An 18263-nucleotide genomic window follows, 5' to 3' on the forward strand; every position below is an offset into this window, starting at 1 on the left:
AACAGCCTCTCCCCATCTTTCTTGTAGGCCCCCTTGAGGTACTGGAAGACCACTATAAGGTCACCCCGGAGCCTCCTCTGCTCCAGGCTGAACAGCCCCAACTCTTTCAGCCTGTCCTCATAGGAAAGGTTATCCCTCTTTCTTACCATTCTGCCCAACTTGTCAAGCCAGCTCCACAGCCACTGTGCCCTAGTTAATACGGGCAAGGTGAGAGCCCAGACAATGCCATTTTGTAAACCACAAAGGACTGAAACAACAATCCTGCAGGTTCAGGTATGCAGCTCCCATGGCCATGGAAGGACTGAAAAGCAGACAAATGGCACGTTTCAAGGACATGATTCATGGTAAAACCTTAATTCTGTGAACTTAGTGCCATAATAGGAAAGATTGCCTCTAAAAAGCATCTGCCCTGGCAGGAATCAAGCATCAAAGCTGCGCAAGCCTGCAGGCAAAATCAAACTGGCACAATGAAGCACAAAAGTTGCTGCAAACAAGTGAGTGCAGTGAATAAATACATATACCCACACCCCTACGGTTGTTACCATTGTGAAAAATCAGCCTAATTTCTCACCAAAGAAATGACAAAAAACTACATTCAGTCTTTCCGTGCTAACTAAAACAACACCAAATAAGTACTTTAAGCTGTCTAGCAATGGGGAGTTAAATTCAGAGGAAACACAGTGATGTATTCACAGACCTATACTTTCTGTCTGCTCAGTCATGCCAATCAGCGTGTCTGAACATCCAAATGCTCCTGACAAATTGCTCACAAGTAATCCCTAATTGCCATCCACAGTATTTGAAACGCAGTTTTACACAGAAAATGTCAAGAAAGCAATTTTACAGGTAACAAAGAGAAATGAATCAAATTCTAGGCATAAGCCAACTACCCATAACCACTAGCTACCCTGATTTGACAGCTCTAAGAAATATTTGAATTTGCCAACTCTTCTTTATGAAATAGTTGAATTTTAGAAACTCAACTGTAATCTGATCAGCTCAGTCTCCAAAAACATAAGTCACCAGAAAGAAACCTCTCAGTTCAACGATTAATATTAGCCAGATTTAATGAAAAGAATCCGGTAAGAGTGCTTTCAGATCTAATGTCTAGTTCCACACTTGCATTCAGGAATACAGAAAAAGCATAAAAACAATCCTATCTAAAAACTCCTAAATTTAGGCACAAACTAAGGCATAGACAAGATGCCTTAAGCTTGAAGAAAAGAATATGTATCTTAATTTTACTTGCAACCTGGAAAAAATAATAGAAAATTTTAACCACATATAGTTGAATTTAAGAAGTCTTCCTGAGTCTTCAGATTTTCCAGTGTACGGAAAAATGATGGGGGCAGGCACGGGAGTGAGGAAGAGAGCTACTTGGCTCTGCACTCCCGTGTCGGAGCTGAATGAGCACTGGCTATTTGTGTGCCTGCGTTTGCAGTTCTGCTTGATTAGAGGCTGCACCATCTGAGGGGTCATGGATTGCTTCAGTTTTCCTTCACAGCACGGTGTGTCCTCATCTTTGCAATACACTGCACACACTGTTAGCCCCAGTCCCGCTTCTGTGGGCTGCGCACGTGGAGCCATCTGCTTGAGATGAGAATTCCTCTCTCCTTTACGGAAAGGTGCAAGAACTCTAGAACACATTTACATCTCAAGAACACATTTACATTAAAATCCCATCTTTTGGAATCAATAGCAGGATTCCCACTCAACTCAGTGGTTTTATGTTAGCTGGAGATCACAGCCCTCCTGCTTTTGAACAGCCTTCGCTTCTTTAGCTAGTTCATGCTTCTGCACAAAGTCTTAATCTCTTTCAAAAAGTATCAGTAGCAGATTTACTTGCTCATTTGGGGGCTGAATTTCTCAAGACACTTACAGGTTATGCTTTTGTTACTGGAAACCAGTGAGACGCTTCATATTTTGTTACCTTCAAGTCTAAATAATTTCCCTATAGTAAATGATACAGTGACCATTAATGAGTATTTATTAGGTAAAACCTCACCAATTATATTTTGTAGTAATGTAGTGCCATGAATGCAACGTATGCCCTCTGAGTTCTTAACAGTATACAACAGTAAACTAATTTGTGATGTAGCATCCCATTTCTGATTTCATTTCCTTATTTACTGAATCATCTTCAACTGAACTCCAGTGCTAAATCAGTCAGATTCTACTGTAAGATATGTGAAAGGTAATATTAAAAAAAATCGCTTGCTAAAAATAAACTTACTATGTTAGCAGTAAAAGATCAAAAGCATCTATGTAATTAAAAATTATTGAGAGTGCATACGAAACGTACTCTGCATTGTGCTTTTAATTAAAAATATTACCCTGTAAATTAAAACTGAAGGCTTAAAAATAATAATCAAAGTCAAAAGAATTACTGGAGAAAAGTATCTTTGAATAACTTTGAAATTTCTGAGTAAATTTATGATTAAACACAGGAAGTTCTACTGGAAATAAAAAAGGGCAAAAGGGATCTAGACCAAACAGTTGCTAAGTAGATGCATTATTCTTTTTAAGAGAATAAAAAGTTTCCATTTCAAATTGAAAGATGTCACCAGCATACTGCCGCAGAGCAGGCTAACAGCTGTCTGTAAGAAATTACTCTTGATGGAGGGAAAGGGGGGGGGGTACCTTAGCAACAGCTTTGGCAATTTTGACTCTGTCGCCCTGCAGAAAGCTGCTTCCTGACAACAGCAGAAGGAGATGAGGAAGGAAAACAAACAAACAAAAAAATGCTGTCCTTGCTCAAAGTTTTCCTCTTATATAAGACAACAGCAAATTCTTCTCGTCTGATAAATCCAATGTTGGAGCTCAGTACAACTGTTGTTTACAGGATTAAGAAACAAGGTAAATAACACTGTCATTTTAAGAACAGTGTTAGCTACCCTGAGACTCTAGGAAATCAGAGGATTTATTCCCTGTGGGCACCCCAGAAGGGTGTAACTTGTGAGGTTTCAGTTGTCTGAGCATCAAAACTGAAATTAGGAAGCTTTGCCTAGCTGAGGTGGTGGCTGCCTGGGTAACCAAAAACTCCCCACGCTGCTAACACAGCAGCTTTACGGTAAGTTGTCCCATATATTTGATATTGCTTTGGGAGCTGGGAGAAAAGGCAGCAATTTCATGGTGGATGGGTTTTCTATTGCAACTGTGAACATCTGAACATTGTGCCCCGCTACCGAGATCAGCTTGTCCAGCAAGAGAAAGGAGGCATTAAGTACCTGGTGGCTGGATTTCTCCGGGTTCTCCTCGTGTGATCATCCACAGGTATTGGACACGTGGTGACGTCAAGATAGGCAAAGTTTTGAAGCACTGCTTCTTGGTGAGTTGATTTTAGTAGCTACTGCCTGTATTCTTTCATCTCTACCAGGAGATAAAACCTCTGTGTGTTGGAAGACACTGGGCTGACTGCATTAAAAGTTAACTGTTAGCATAATTCTAAATTCAAAAATATATTGATGTATAAATGAAATACTAGAACTCCAAATGGATCACATCTGACCATTTTAATAGCATTTCAGTGAAGACTCATTTGTAAAACAGAAGAAGAATAAATCCATCCTCCATAAATCCATAAAAAACATCGTTTAAAAATACAATGGGCTTTCTAGAAGCTCGACAGTTGGATCTCCTTCCCCGCCGATTATGAAATGGCACCTGACATTTATTGTCCTTTTTGAGAAGTATTCTTGTTAGAAGTATTCTCATTACCTGTGACTGGCTGGTCAACAGAGGGAACGTGGAACAGACTGGGACTCTTACAAAAACTATGGCTAAAAAACCCCCACAACTCTCAGCACAGAAATAGTATCAAAACCAAAACCATCATCTGTATGATTTTCCAAGCCATACTAAAACCACTTCAACTCAAATACAACACATAACGTCTTTATTAAAGAGATTGCTTTATAATAGGGAAACACTTCCCCGAAAGTTTCAACCTTTCGCATGCCAAGAGTCAGCATTAGTCTGAGATCATAAATCCATTTGTAAATTGGCAACTTTCTTATTATGCTGGCAATTCTTTCCCAGAAACTCTCACCATATGTAGCAGAGAGCAGATGACACGTTATTTATGCTCAATAATTTTACATGTGCACCACTTTCATTCTTAACTTTTGAAACACAGAATAACAATCAATATTCATGTACCCTTTATTTGCTTTCAGCATAACATTCCATGCTAATGGCAGATGTAATATTCATGAGCGTAAATATAAGAATTAATGACTCAGGGTTGGTGTTCTTTTTGTTTTTACATGTGAATATTTTGGCTTACAAAATTAACAGCATACAGTAAATAATCCTCCCATTCTTTGTACAAACTACATGATTTTGATATACAAGGATTCTGTTTTTATTACAGTGACAATATACAACCATGTCTATTTACAATGCAAAAAGTATATAAACCACATTTTAAACATTCTGCTACTGGCAGCCACTATTGTTTAGGAGGTAGCTTTAATTAACAAAATGAACTGAAGCCACATTTCCCCATCATGTGTTCTATCAAATAATTTACAATACAAAGATAAAAATTCATTGTATGAACAGTATATACAGTTTAATTCTCAAAACAGCAATCTAGCTTTAAATCTTAACAAGAATGTCTCCAGAGTAACTGGGATGGCAGTGGATTTGCTCTTGATTCAGCATATTGTTCGAGAAACATATATAATTACTTAATCATGCATTCATAACTTTATTTTGATCAGATTTCAAACTAAATATAGATAAATGGATCACCGATTGTACTTAAATCATTTGGGTCTCAGGACTTGAATGGTTTAGAAATGAGGCACTGATTTACATGAAAATCAGTGACTTTGCACAGTGTACTTCACTCTCAGTAAAATCATTTGCAAAAATGCTTTTGTTTTATTGCAAAATTGCTTTCTGTTTTCCCTTCCATTTGCTAAAAATCTCAGTCTATTCATAGATATTATTGGAGTGCTGTAACATTCACCAGGCTGCAGAGTATTAGCCAACCTTTCTACAAAGACATGAACTGTCTACATCGACAGTACTGCTAACCCCCCGTGCCGATGCATCGATATTCCTTCCGACAGTGTGACCCAACTGTGTAATACTGAAGAAAGTTGCTGTGGTTCACCTGAAGTAATGCATCATCACTGGAAAAATGTGTTCAACCCTTTCATTCCTGACAGCTGTTAATACCCTTATCTCATAGTCTACAGGTATTGTGGATTACGAGTGCTTTATTGCAACAAAACCTTTTTTTAAAATTGAACGTTGGCTTGAAATACAAAACAAACACGGTATTCCTATATTGCTGTCACAGTTACGTATGGGAGAATTAATCCCTTTTTTGGCCCTGCAGTAAAAAATTCATCCTGAGATTCAATGCTGAATACACTATACAAAGCTAGCAAGAGAGTATTTTGCTTAATTATAGAAAAAAGTCACATTTAAAAATAATTTTTTTTCTATTAAACAGCTGTCCTTTATATTGTGCTTTGGCAGAAAAAAAAAAAAAGAATCAACAGAACTTACCTCGCCAACAGCAGAAGCAAAGTACAACGTGGAAACACACCACTAGCATGTAAAAAACTGTATAAAAGAAACCACTATCGCGTGGAAAGAGTAAAAATATTGGGTAACAAATTTGGTTTACCAATGATTTACAGTCAGGGCAATCAATTTATTTGTTTAATTTTTTTTAAATGTATGGCTCAAGAAGTTACTGCCCGCTTCCCTTCTTTACAAATGACGCTAAACGATGATTACAAAAGTGCTTCCTGCTCGAAAAGTCAGAACAGGCAACAGTCTACGAAGCGTTATACCTCTTTATTCGAGCAGCTGGTGGCAAAAAGCCTTTCAGTCTTTAATTCTCGGTATGTTGTAGGCGTAACGAACCAAAGGGAATCCTCGGCTTTGGTAGAAACACGCACGGCCGCAGGCCTGCACTTGGTCTGAGCTGTCCGACACGAAAGAGTCGTCCTCGTCCGCGTAGTCGGAGTGGGCTGACTGGGTGCCGCAGTCCGACCAGTAGCCATCCGGCCTTTGGCAAGGCACCACTGCCAGCGCGGGGCAGCTGTGTGATTTTATTAAGTGTTTACAGGGCACGGGCTTGGACAGAAGGAGCGATTCGCAACATTCACACACAGCGATGTTGCCCTGCAAGTGGGTGTAGACGCCACAGTCGTAGTAAAAATCCTGCGTCACGCAACCCCCTTGAGCGTTGACGGCGATTGCTACCGCTCCGTTCTTCCTCGTCATATGGCGCCTGAGCAGCTTCCAGTCTTCCTTGAACTTTGGGTTGAAGAACACGTACAGAACGGGGTTCAGGCAAGCAGGTAGCGGGAAAAATATCAAGGTAACAGACTTCATGATCTCAGGGCTGATAGAAATCGCAGTGATCAACGGTGCAAATGAGAAAAACGCAACAGGGCAGAAAAAGATGCAGTTCGTGAAGATTAGCCAAGCGACATGCTTAATCATGCTGGACTGCGAGTTTTCGGAGAGGTCCTCTTTTTCCAAGTTGCAATACAGTTTAGTGTAGATAATAGCCATTAGCAAAAACGCTAATGAATTCAGGAGCACTAAAGTTACTGTGAAACCTAACGAAGGTGTTTCTCCAGTGGGGAAGGGCAAGCAAAGGGGTGATGCCGAGTACTCCGCTTTATAAAAAAGTGGTAAGCATCCCGCTACCACAGCACACAGGAAAGCAAAAACTGCCGCAATTTGAAATTGTTTTTGGCGATTGCTTTTCCCTTTTTTAATGATCTCCTTTGCAGAGAAGCTCCGTTCGACAGCTGCCAACATCAGGAAAAAAATGGCACTTTCTGACGAAAAGACTGCAAGAAACCCAGCAACTCTGCAACCACTGCCGGTCTCCCACCATATGCCAAATTCAGCAAATCTTCCCCAAGAGACAGCATCCAAGAAAGTTAAAATACCAGTATAGACTCCCATAAATAAGTTAGAGACAGAAATCAGGCCTATAAACAGTTTGGAAGATGGCAATGGAGTACAGGATGCAAATATTGTTAACATGACAAGCAGGTTGAAGAACAAAGCAACCAAAAAAATAAACCAGACAGTAAGTCGAATCATCCAGCTGCCCAATAAATATTCACAAGGCTTAAAAGCACCTAGAAGAAAAAAAAAACACACACAAACAGAGGGACAATCAATTTAGGAAAAAAATCGTGCCTTAGTAAGCAAGATTTTCAAAAGGTTGTACAAGAGCACTCCTCATTAATTCATGAATAGAGTACACAGCTGAACTGCTAAATAGGTCAGCTGAAAGTAAACTATTCTGCTGAAGCTATTTACTAATTAATTATGCCTGAAATAATAATTATGGCAATGAATGGTCACTTGAGAATACTTTGTACAAACAAGCTAGCTAAACAAACTTAATTACCTTTTAGCTACTCAAAATAGCTTTTATTAGTGCCACCTAAATACTTTTTATTTTCTTTAGATTTTATACTTCATTTTAAAAAGTTAGTAAAAAAATAAAAGCAAATGTTCACAAATAACTTATAAGAGGAAAGGTTTTCAGGTTTTTTTAGAAGTAACATGTTCTCCCAAAAAAAGATTCTAGAGTAACTTTTGGTCACAAGGAAACATCTGTAAAACAGCTGACAAATTAAATTTAATCAGCTTTAATAGGGACAGGAATTCACCCCAAATCCTCTCCCCCACCCTCATCACTGAGAGGCACTGTGAGCTTGAGAAGTCATATAAGGAAAATGATTTTTTTTTTTCTTCTTTTGCCACTTAAAAAACTTAAAGAATAAAAAACGTTCAAGAAGGAAAATAACATGAGGCAAGACAAGGAGAAAAGGTCACCACTTCTGCTTACCCTTCTAATCCTTCTAATTGCTATTTATTCCATGGGGAAATCCTACTGATTTTAAGGAACAATTAGAAGAGTTTAACCTCTCCTACATCCCCATTAGGCACTGCTAATTGTCCAAAGCACAATAGTTGGGATCATTCCCTGCAGTCGGGCACTCTGGGAGCTGCAGGCAGAGCAGAAAAATGCCAAACTGCACTGCTGCCTCGGGCTGGAGCTTCGGAGCCGGATTCAGCCCGTGACTCCCGGCTCTGCACAGCTCGTGCCCTCCCTTTAGGGAGGTAAAAGGTAAGTAGAGCCCATCCCTAGCGCGGGCTGGAACAGCAACTGTGCAGAACGATTGAAAGTCAGTGCAAAAATCTCCCAAGGCCTGAAGCAACTTCCAGAAATTACCAAACAAACATGTCAAACAATCTTTTTGTTTAGATAAGCAAGCTTAATTTCTGGGCAAGAAATAACGGTGCTAACTGGATTATCAGACCAGTAAAATCAGCAGTAAAATCCCTTTTTTTGTATTCCTGAGAAAGGCATCCTTGTCAGAATAATCATTTTTACAGTACATTCACATGATGCAGCAGTACCTGTTAAGCTGAATCTACTAGAAAATAAAAACAACTTCCTACTTAAGAAATTGCTTAAGTCAATGCTGTGCTTCCAGAACAAATCTGAAGTCTGTTTTCTAGTAGCTGTACAGTGAAGTATCTTTATACAAACAATAAAATCCATCATGCTTTCCTGTCTTTCTCTCAAGGCCAAACTGTCCTGAAGAGCTAGAAGTGACCCTTCTCCCTCGCTAATATTCCCAGCCCACCAGTGTAAATTCATGCTCGGAAGGATGAGTTTCACAGCTTTCAGTGCTATGCTACTCAAGTGCCACTGTTCAGCAATCCAGGAAAGTGGATCTACGAGATGAGCAATGATTCAGAATTTACACAGTGGGTGGAGTGTCCTACTTATGACCAGACGACAGCATGGCATAGAAAATAAGTTGTTAGTATGGGAGCGACTGGTGAAAAACAAGGCAAATTGTGAACTTGTAAAACAAGCTCGTCATTCCTTTTAGAGCTACAGCCTCTCTGGCATGGGCAAAACGAGAGAGCTAAAGGTTTTAAAGATTTAACCCATGTAACACACCATCTGAATTCTCATTCTGTGAACAGGAGATCAAAAGCAAATAAGCAGCATTGGTCGAATTAATTCTCAGATCACGTACAGTTACATTAATAATGTAAGTGACTTTCTGACCACAATTTTTTTTTTTCTCTGTGATCAAGAAATCCTTGTGATATTCTGTATACTAAAGCTGGAGCTAGCCCAAAAAGATGAAGAGCAAACAGATTTTCCTAATGGATGTAAAATACCAGTTTAGGAGAAGAGGGTGAAATAAGACTTGGAAAACATGTGCTCATCCAGAAGTAACTTCACTGGAAGCATACTGTTCCCCCCACTTATGTGTTCCTGTTTATGCAAACAGGAGGGTACAAGATGTATAGAAGGAATCCTGTTGGAGAGCCCGTGGCAAACGCAAGGAAGTAGGAGGCACCGCAGCAAGCGCTTTAGGAGCAGAGTGGAACTGTGTGTGGAAATTTGCAGTTTGAGAAAGATAAGCAGAAGGGCAGCAACAAAGCTGCCTACAATGAAAATATTTGTCTGCAAGACCAAAGACTTACAACACTCCTGGACTGTTTAAGCCTGAATTGGAGTAGTTCTGGTATGCCAACAAAACTACTCACTGCACAAATATCTGTAGCAGTTTAAGATGCTACTGCCTGCTCCAGCTACTTGTAGCAGCCCTCTGCTGTCAGTTTACGCAGCTATAGCAGGGCTGGGAACAGATCATGTGAGCATTCCTCATTCTCTCTCCTCCAAAGACATCAAGCTTAGTTGAAACCACCAACGTCAGCAGTTGGAGTTAAGCTTTTAAAGCACAGACTGACTTCTCACTGAAACAGATGAGCATTCATACAGTCTGCTCCACAGACATCTCTTTGGCAAGAGTGATGCAGAATTAGGGGGCAGTGCATTAAACACAGCAGGCTCCAAATAGAAGTATTACAGTCTTGACTGTTCTGCTTATGGAAACAAACTTCTGTTTTTTTTTTTTCCTAGTGCAGTTCTCCAATATAATGCTATGTGTCTAAAGCTGGGCCAACTCTTTGTGATTGCTCATCCAAAACAACACTGACATCAAATGAAGTTTCACCTAAGCATTGTAGAATTTAATCTTCTGTGTACAGAATGACTACGAGGAATGAAACATGTAATTCTGCAGACAGCTATTTGCATAACACCATGTCTGAAGTTCACAATGCAGCTAAAGCACATAAGATTTACCTGTTGCTGGTGTACAGTGAATAATAGTCTGTCCCAGTTCCTCACTTTCCTCATTTCTTAGAACATCTGCATCAGCTGTATCCAAGTAAAAATGAAAAACAGATTAGTTGCAGGAAGAAAATAAAAGCGAAATGCAGTGAAGCTGCCTAGGATGGAAGTACTCCTTTGAAAGATCAAAGGTCTAACACTTCATCAACGTTCAAGCCTTTAACAGGAGGAGCTGTTCTGGTTTGCCACATAAGGCCGAATGCTCAGTGCAGAAATGTCTGCAGTAGTTTGAGTTACTGCTGCCTGTCCCAGCTACTCACAATGTCTGTAACAAAGCAGTAACATCCTTCATCACTGGAGTAAGATCTATGGGCCTTGAAGTAGACAGTGGAAGGACAAGCCCTTTCTGAGCAGGAAGGTCAAAAGACTGAGAATCATAAAACATTTTCTTTCTGGCAGAAAATGACAGAAACAATACTAGCAGTTTAGAATCTAAAAAAAAAAAAAAAAAAATTTTTTTTCCCCTTAACCAGGCAAATCTTACACATTTAGAAAGAACATGACACTGCCTATCTGTAAGGAGTCACTAAGCACTTTCAGAAACAGCTTTTGTATCTGTGTATGGATTTACATTTTCAAAATTTCCTTATTCAAAGACAATACACACTGTTATTTGGTTTAGTCTGGCCCAAAATAATACCATTGGTTTAGTACAATGAACCACTTACCCTTCTCACGATCCATCAAGGTACCTTGATCTTGGTGACTGGAATCTTCAGCATTAGAGTTTAAGTAAGAATCACAACCCCAAAATGCACAGCACTGGTAAGCGTACGGTACGGAGAGTGACCTTAAACACAGGCAGAACAAAGAGTGTTACCCATTGTAACCTGAGTTAACATTAACATCTGTTAACAATATTTAAGTGGCACACTTCAGTACTTAAACCGAAGCTTCTTTTTTTCATGGTGACTAATAAAAAAACATTTCAAATTGGAGTAGTTGCAATCATTTCTGATGAACTTTTGCACTGAGATAAAGGACAGGTGATGCATCCAACTCATCTGCTGCAAGGAATACAAAGAAAATTCTGTGATGTTTAGCTTGCTCTACTACTTATTTTACTCCATGCACAAAACAAATGCTGATCAGTTTGTGGCACTGCTGTACAAATGAAATTGCGAACCAATTAAGCAAGTTAACTGAAGAGTAACTGTTTTGTAAGAAAGTTAATTCCCAGATGACCACAACGCTAAAATTTACATCTTTCCTTCTCACTCTTTGTTTTCTGGCCCCAAAATAAGATTTTATTTTTTCTATTTTTTTTTGGTGTATTTGACAGAAATGGTACATACTATTATTCCTGGTAGAGAAGTACAGCTGCATATAGAGTTTCAAAAAGTCCACACGAACAATCAGATAATAGCAGATTAGAAGCTAATTTTTCTGACTCAAGGCTATGATATCAACTATCTGCACTATTGTTCCTGAATTCTGTTCTTGTAAATATTTAGGAGGATCATCAGTCTAAAGGATCCACAGTGCATTAGTTCTCAAACACAGATCAAAACCTAAAAACCAATCTGCTGTTTCCACAGAACTGCTGAGGCTGGACAGTATGGGAAACAATTTTTAACTGCTTCTTGAGGACTGAAATATTAAAGTGCAGAAAGATCTTTGAAAATGCAAAGCAGTTAATCACTTTCTGATCCACCTCCCACTGAAATCAGTACCAGATTTACATTTGAATGATTACTGTTACTCTTATCATTTGCCTCCAAGAATAAACAGTACATGTATAAAGCGTGGTGATTACAGAATCAGGCACCTGCGCGTCTTCTCCCGTCTTTCGCACTCTGAAAGACAGATGTGTTCAGTTCAATACCAAAAGGAATCCACCCTAACCACTACCCAAAGTCAGATGGTATCTGCCTGAAAAGCGGTGCAGGAAAAATATAAAAGGTTCCAAGAAAATTGTCTGCAAATGGTTTCTATATCGGAATAGTCAGATGCTCTTTCATATCCGTCAACATTGAGGCCCTACAGGACTCAGCAAAGGGCCTGATTATTTGTCATGAGTATTATCTAAGCCGGCTTTGTTTACCGTCATGTTGCTTGTTACTGTTGAAGTAAGCAAGGCACTCTGTAGTGTTATTTACCAACGTACCGGAGCTTTGCAAAGTTCTTTGCTGCTAAAGCTTCTTTCAACTCAGAGTTGCCTGCAAGTTTAAGCTGGTTCAGTCCACTCAATCCTTCAGTTGGAACTGACGTGAGTTCGTTGAAACTTAGGTCTCTGAAACATCAATATTAAGATAGTCTTACAACAAAGTAGGTTTGAAGGTCAGTCTTAAAACAAGTTTGAAAGTCCTACAGCATATACTTCATTGGAGTAGGGAAGCTTTTTAAAGCTTCACACTGAGGCTATGGTCTGGCAAGCGCCTACCAGTGCAGCAGGCACTTTCACGAAGCCTGCCCTGCGTACATTCAGCTAGTGAGAGGTTGTGTGATCCACGGAGATCAAACATCGATGGGCAAATACCAGTTTTCAAGCTAAAAACATTTACTATCTCAGCAGTTTAATGACAGAGAGAGGAGGTCGCTGCACAGAATCACCTACTTACAGGTTAACAATAGCTCCAAGAGTGGCAAAAGCTTCCTTGTGGATCTGACGGATCCGATTTCTACTGAGGTCACTGCAATGAATGCCAAATGACACTATTTTAGCAGTTTCATTAGAGCTTTGTAACAGCCACTGTACTGAGAAAAAAGCTAAGGTGACAAATACATGATGCTTTTGACAGAAAAGCTGAACACTGCTCCCATTTCCCCTCTCCCCCCAGTCAGCCAGGTGCAGCAGCAGCCCATTCCCTAGGTAAGGCAGCTATATCCTGCTTCACCTCATCCTCAAAGTGGAATCCATCTCCCATTCCTGTCCCTTCCCTTCCTTCCGATAGTGGCTCAGCCTGCACTCCCAAGGCAAAGGCCGGTTCTGGCACCAGCCGTTCCCAGGCTGAAGGGGCCAGGATGATCGCTTCGGTGACAACCGCATCTGTGACAGGGCACGTGGGCAGGGGTAGGGGAAGACAATAAAAGAACTGGCAGAAGGGCATCTGCTTTGTTGGATTTCGAAATCCAGGTCCAGCTCCTGCCGGACCACCATGACTTATGCCATTCCTTTTAAAACACTTGTCAACTTGTGGATTTTTTTTTTTGTTTGCTTTCTGATCATGTCGGTGTTCCTATATAATCCTCATATAGCTAGAGATGTAAGCGGAGGGGATAATTTTGTTTACCGGTCTGCTCCTCTTGAGGAAAACAGATAGGATCTCTCCAATAAATACTACATAATGGAATAATACAATAGTAATATAATGCAAAATAGTGGACTACAAAAAAAAAGCTCCTTTTTAAAGTCCATATAGATATATAAAAATATCTTTATAGTCTATAAAAGCAAAATGGAGAATAGAAAGAACAGGACTGAAACTGGCTGCTGATGGTATCTCTTGTATATGGTTTGCTTCACCTTCAGATCCAGCAGACATGGCCTTTTGCCGTCAATTGGATTTGTAGCATCAAACTCTGACACCAGTTTACACGGCAATCAGAAACATTATCTTGTTTTACTCAGTATGCAGCTAAGTACACTTACAGGACACGAAGGGAGGACAGTCCTTGGAAGGTATCCTCTGTGATTTCATGGATTTGATTATGCTGTAAGGAACTGCAAAGTGAAGAAGTAGAAACAGAACTTTATTGGCAAACTGGGCCAACTTCAAACCAAGGGATAGCTCCACGCCTGCTAATACACAAATTTAGCCTTACCAGTGGCAAATTTTTCTCATTTTCCCTTGTAGGCAAACTATTTAGGCATCTGCTCCACACTTCGCAATAGCCACATTAATACCAAGTTCTTTCCTGGCACCGGTGCCCAATCCCAATTTCCAAATTAATTTAATTTAGAAGAGACTGTTAAGTGCAGACTGAATTCTTTCCAAGCTAAAAGTGACACTTTGTGAACTGTGAAGAGTCACACTGAGATGTAAAACAAATCTACTTAATTCTGCAAGGAATCTCTAGGCATATTCTAACCCTGGGTGCACTTTTATTTCCCAAAATATGGATGTATTAAAGGGAAGAGTTGAGAAATGCTTCAAGAGCTACCAGGCAAATTATACTTCCAGTTCACTAGCTCTCTTTACAATGAGCCATGTGTGCAACGAGCCTGAAGATGTCAAAAGTACAACAGCAAAGGCCTGTGAGAAGCCTATTAGCCCCACTGTGGTTAAGGGGAAAGAAGTTTGAGTGCAGTAGAGGTGGAAGGAGAATTAGGAACATACATGGGCAGAAAAATTGTGTAGGGTCTGGAAATTAAGCTTAGGAAGCTTTAAAGCAATGAAGTAAGGAAAAGCAAAGATGGGGTTTGAACGTGTCTTACAGGTACTAAAGGAAAAAACATTTTACAAGAGCATAGGCTGATGGCTGGAGGGTGGAAGAGATAAGAGGCAGGAAGGAGAACAAATAAATGTTCATTCCATTTACACGTATAGCAATACAACTATGAAATGCAGGATTAAGCTGTCCTTCATTCTTTTTTGTGCCACAGGAACAACTGAACTTTACCTAATTGAGGAAAAAACAAGTGGTTGAATTGTCTGTCCAGCACATTGCTCACGAGATGGTCATATTATTTCTCTCTGGCCTTAATCTTAGAATTATATTTATGATCAAACATGAAGCAAAAGTTGTTTCTGGAGACTGGGACTCAGCATACTAAGGAGGTAATAAAGATAAATAACATGTATTTCTACTTACATTTCTTCCAAGGACTGGCAGCCCTTAAAACTTGGGAGGTCTTTTATATTGTTATAAGACAAGTCCCTTCAAAACAGAAAATGGGAGAAAGATGCTTAGTTCAACTCTCTTCTACTTGAAACATCTCATCACTCATAACCATTAAATGGATTGGCAGAAAAAAAAAATCTTCCTGTTAGGAACATTCTGTGGAAAAACTAAGCACAGCTTAGAGAAAATCATGGAGGGAATCACAAGTGTGATCTCTGCACAGTCATCTTAACTGGCCCACTATGCATTTGATTATACGTATATACACTCAAAACCATAGAAAGACATAACTGCTATGTCAAGCTTGCAACAGTCAGCAAATAGCAGAAATAAGGCTGTCTATATGTAATGTTGATTTGTTGCCTTTTCTTCATACTATTCATGTAACTTGTTTAAAACCTACGTTTCTATATCTCTTTCCCTTTTCATCTCTGAATTCAGTGGACAATTCATTGATTTATTTTTTTTTTTTTTACTTTCTTGAAATATTCACCCAGTGACATCAAGAAAGCGTGAAAAAAAAATTAATTCCAAAACTGTCTTTGGCAAACATTAACAACTGAAACTAGTGTCCTGTAATTCAAAAGTAACACAGAAACAGGCTGTGCCTTTGTAGCGGCTTCAATAGCTCCTGAGATTCCTCCCAACCAACATTTTTGATTTGATGGGCACTGCTTTCAGCTCTGCATCCAGATATACAAATACCCTAAAACCATACTGTACAAATTCTGAGAGAGTTGTAATCTAATAAGGTTTACTGATAATCTACTTTTTTCAAATAAACTGGACATATGGTATGCATTGCAAGAGTTTGGTGCAAATTTTGATTTAGTGTGCTGGTTCCAACCTAAGGGGAGCTAGGAATTTCCTGTGAAACTATGCAGCAAAAAAGGAGACTAGAAACTTGCGAACAATCTTCAGATTTCTGTTCAAAAGATAAACTGCCATTTGAAAATAAATCCTATCTCATCATTCTTTTCTCCCAGTTTTTCTTCTATTAAAAAAGCCCATATTTTTCTCCTCAATTTTTCAACACTTGCTTTTGTTCCAAATTTTCCTGCGTGTATCCTTTGTAAGCATGGCTTTGCCTCTCTCCCACAACAGTTTCATTTTCCAGTTTGGGTTTTTTTTGCATTTATTTTAACACATCCTTACTGCTTTTTCTGTCTCACTTTTCTGTATCACTATCCTTTTCCTAATCCTCATTTCATTTCTCTCGGTTTCTAATGCTCTCTCCCATGTTCCCAAACACAAAAAGTCAAAGCACTATAACTAAACTCTTCCTTAACCTCTGAACGTAGATGTTTATTGTTGTGTTAAGAATGAGAGGCGGCAGAGTGAATTTGAAGATGCAAAGACTGTTCAGCAGCACCACTTTACATATCTTTTGTAACGTGAAAGAAATAAAGTGCACAAAGGGCACCCCATTTCAGGAATATATGGCATTACATCAACTCTGCCATAAATCATGATTTGAATAATCAAGAAAACAGAATCAGACTTCTGACTTTGACAGAACTTTTAGGACGAGCAATTCTAAGCCATACTTTTGCTTTATATTTCTTTTAAGAACATTTTGATGCAGATGAAAATAGGAGCACAAAGTGTATACTTACAAAGTTCGTAGCACCTTTTGCTCTTGACATAAATTAACAGGAATGCTGTTTATCTTGGTCCCTGTTAGAGTTCTGTGGAAAAAAAAAATATATAGAAATGTTTGCATTGTTGATAGTAGATGGTATAACAAGCACATGTAAGAGCAGAAGAAGGATAGTGTCTCAGCTATCAGGGCACCAGATTAACCCACCATAATATTTTTTTGTTTGGTTTGGTTTTTTTTGGAAGAGATTAACTTTTCTGTTTTTCAGTTCTGTGAGAGGCAGTTTAGTATGGCCTTTTCATAGGCTGTTGGCAGTTTGCCCTATTAAAAAAAAAATTAAGATGCACGCAGGTATTACAGTAAGGAAAGCTATATAGTTACATTTATTGACAGGAAGACAAGATATCTCCACAGTTGCTCTCCAGATTCACTAATCATATTTCAATCACTTCCCAAGAGGCCAGAAATTACCAGAAATTATTTCTGCAGAAGATACTTACAGACTCTCCAGATTAACGGTTCCTGTCAAATTAGGAAACCACTGCACCATGCTGGCACCCCGAATGACCCTAAAAAAATCCCCGTGAAAATCAGCTGTATTATGTAAAGAATTGTGACGTTCAGTGCTGCTTCAAGTAGATATTTTCACTAAGGAGACGTTCTAACATCCTTATTGCTTTTGATTAAGTTTTACACGATAGTCTGTTCACTGCTTCTTATACTAGTAATTTGCTTAATAAATTACTCCTCCATTAGCAAACAACTGGAATTCATCAAGCTGGAATGAACCGTATCAATACATGTATGAAAACTCATAGGTAGTTTTGTAGTTCAGAGTTTGAAGTCTCACTCCATTTTGCTTTCTCCTCACCCCTGGAACTGATATCTTTTGAGAGCATGCATGCACTAACCTGAAAAACATTCTCACAATGTACATCCCTGTTTAAAAACCACCCAGGACATATTGCAGTTTGTTTAAGTAAGAACCTGAGCATTTGGCCTGAGGTTGTGTGTCTTATGCAAGGTAATGAAGATTAAAAAAAAAAAAAAAAAACACCACCACATTGTAGAGCGTATTTACTAGAGCTTCTTAAGAAACTGGATATTCCCAACAGTAACAACGTTTACTAAAGCTTACTGCAAAAAAATTATAAGGTAAGAGGCAGTCAGAAAGCTTAGTTATTTTGAGTTCTTAGCCACAACATCTCATGTCCATCTACTGTACCATATAGTTGAAATGATACTTACAGGGAATGCAGATCTGACAGATTCTGAAACGCTGAGTTCCCCACAAAAGACAAAGGATTATCATACAAATGTCTGGGAAATGAAAAACACATTTGAATCACTGTTCTTACAGTCACTGTCTGCTAAAGACTAAAAATAGATGCACGAAAATTACTTACATCGTTCTTAGAAGGGGGTTTCCTGCAAACGCACCATCAGGAATTATGGAAATGTAGTTACTGTGAAATCCCCTAAAGATATTAGCAAAGAAGAAAACCAACATTTAAAAATATACTGCCAGTAGATTCAACCAATAGTCATTTTCTTCACACCTACTCAATTCCCCGTCCTGCCAAAAACAGGACTGTAGTTAAATAGGAATAAGTCAAACTGTAGGAATAACTTGGAAGGTGTGATTTCTGTCTACTGCAC

At 39.1% G+C, this 18263-nt stretch overlaps 1 protein-coding gene across 1 annotated transcript in view; it reads right to left on the reverse strand.

Annotated features, from left to right (window-relative positions):
• Positions 1-4162: 4162 nt before the first annotated feature.
• LGR4 (leucine rich repeat containing G protein-coupled receptor 4) overlaps positions 4163-18263 on the reverse strand; it is an 82610-nt gene continuing 68509 nt past the window's right edge. The window contains exons 8-18 of the mRNA XM_086613163.1: positions 18011-18082; positions 17853-17924; positions 17105-17173; positions 16621-16692; positions 14975-15040; positions 13812-13883; positions 12781-12852; positions 12327-12452; positions 10888-11009; positions 10172-10246; positions 4163-7124 (exon numbers count right to left, since the gene is read on the reverse strand). Coding sequence (XP_086469289.1) covers positions 5848-7124; positions 10172-10246; positions 10888-11009; positions 12327-12452; positions 12781-12852; positions 13812-13883; positions 14975-15040; positions 16621-16692; positions 17105-17173; positions 17853-17924; positions 18011-18082 — 2095 coding nt within the window. The 3' untranslated portion in view covers positions 4163-5847. The remainder of the gene's footprint in view (positions 7125-10171; positions 10247-10887; positions 11010-12326; positions 12453-12780; positions 12853-13811; positions 13884-14974; positions 15041-16620; positions 16693-17104; positions 17174-17852; positions 17925-18010; positions 18083-18263) is intronic.

This window comes from Tauraco erythrolophus, chromosome 6 (assembly GCF_009769465.1).
Source record: "Tauraco erythrolophus isolate bTauEry1 chromosome 6, bTauEry1.pri, whole genome shotgun sequence".
Taxonomy (NCBI): domain Eukaryota; kingdom Metazoa; phylum Chordata; class Aves; order Musophagiformes; family Musophagidae; genus Tauraco; species Tauraco erythrolophus.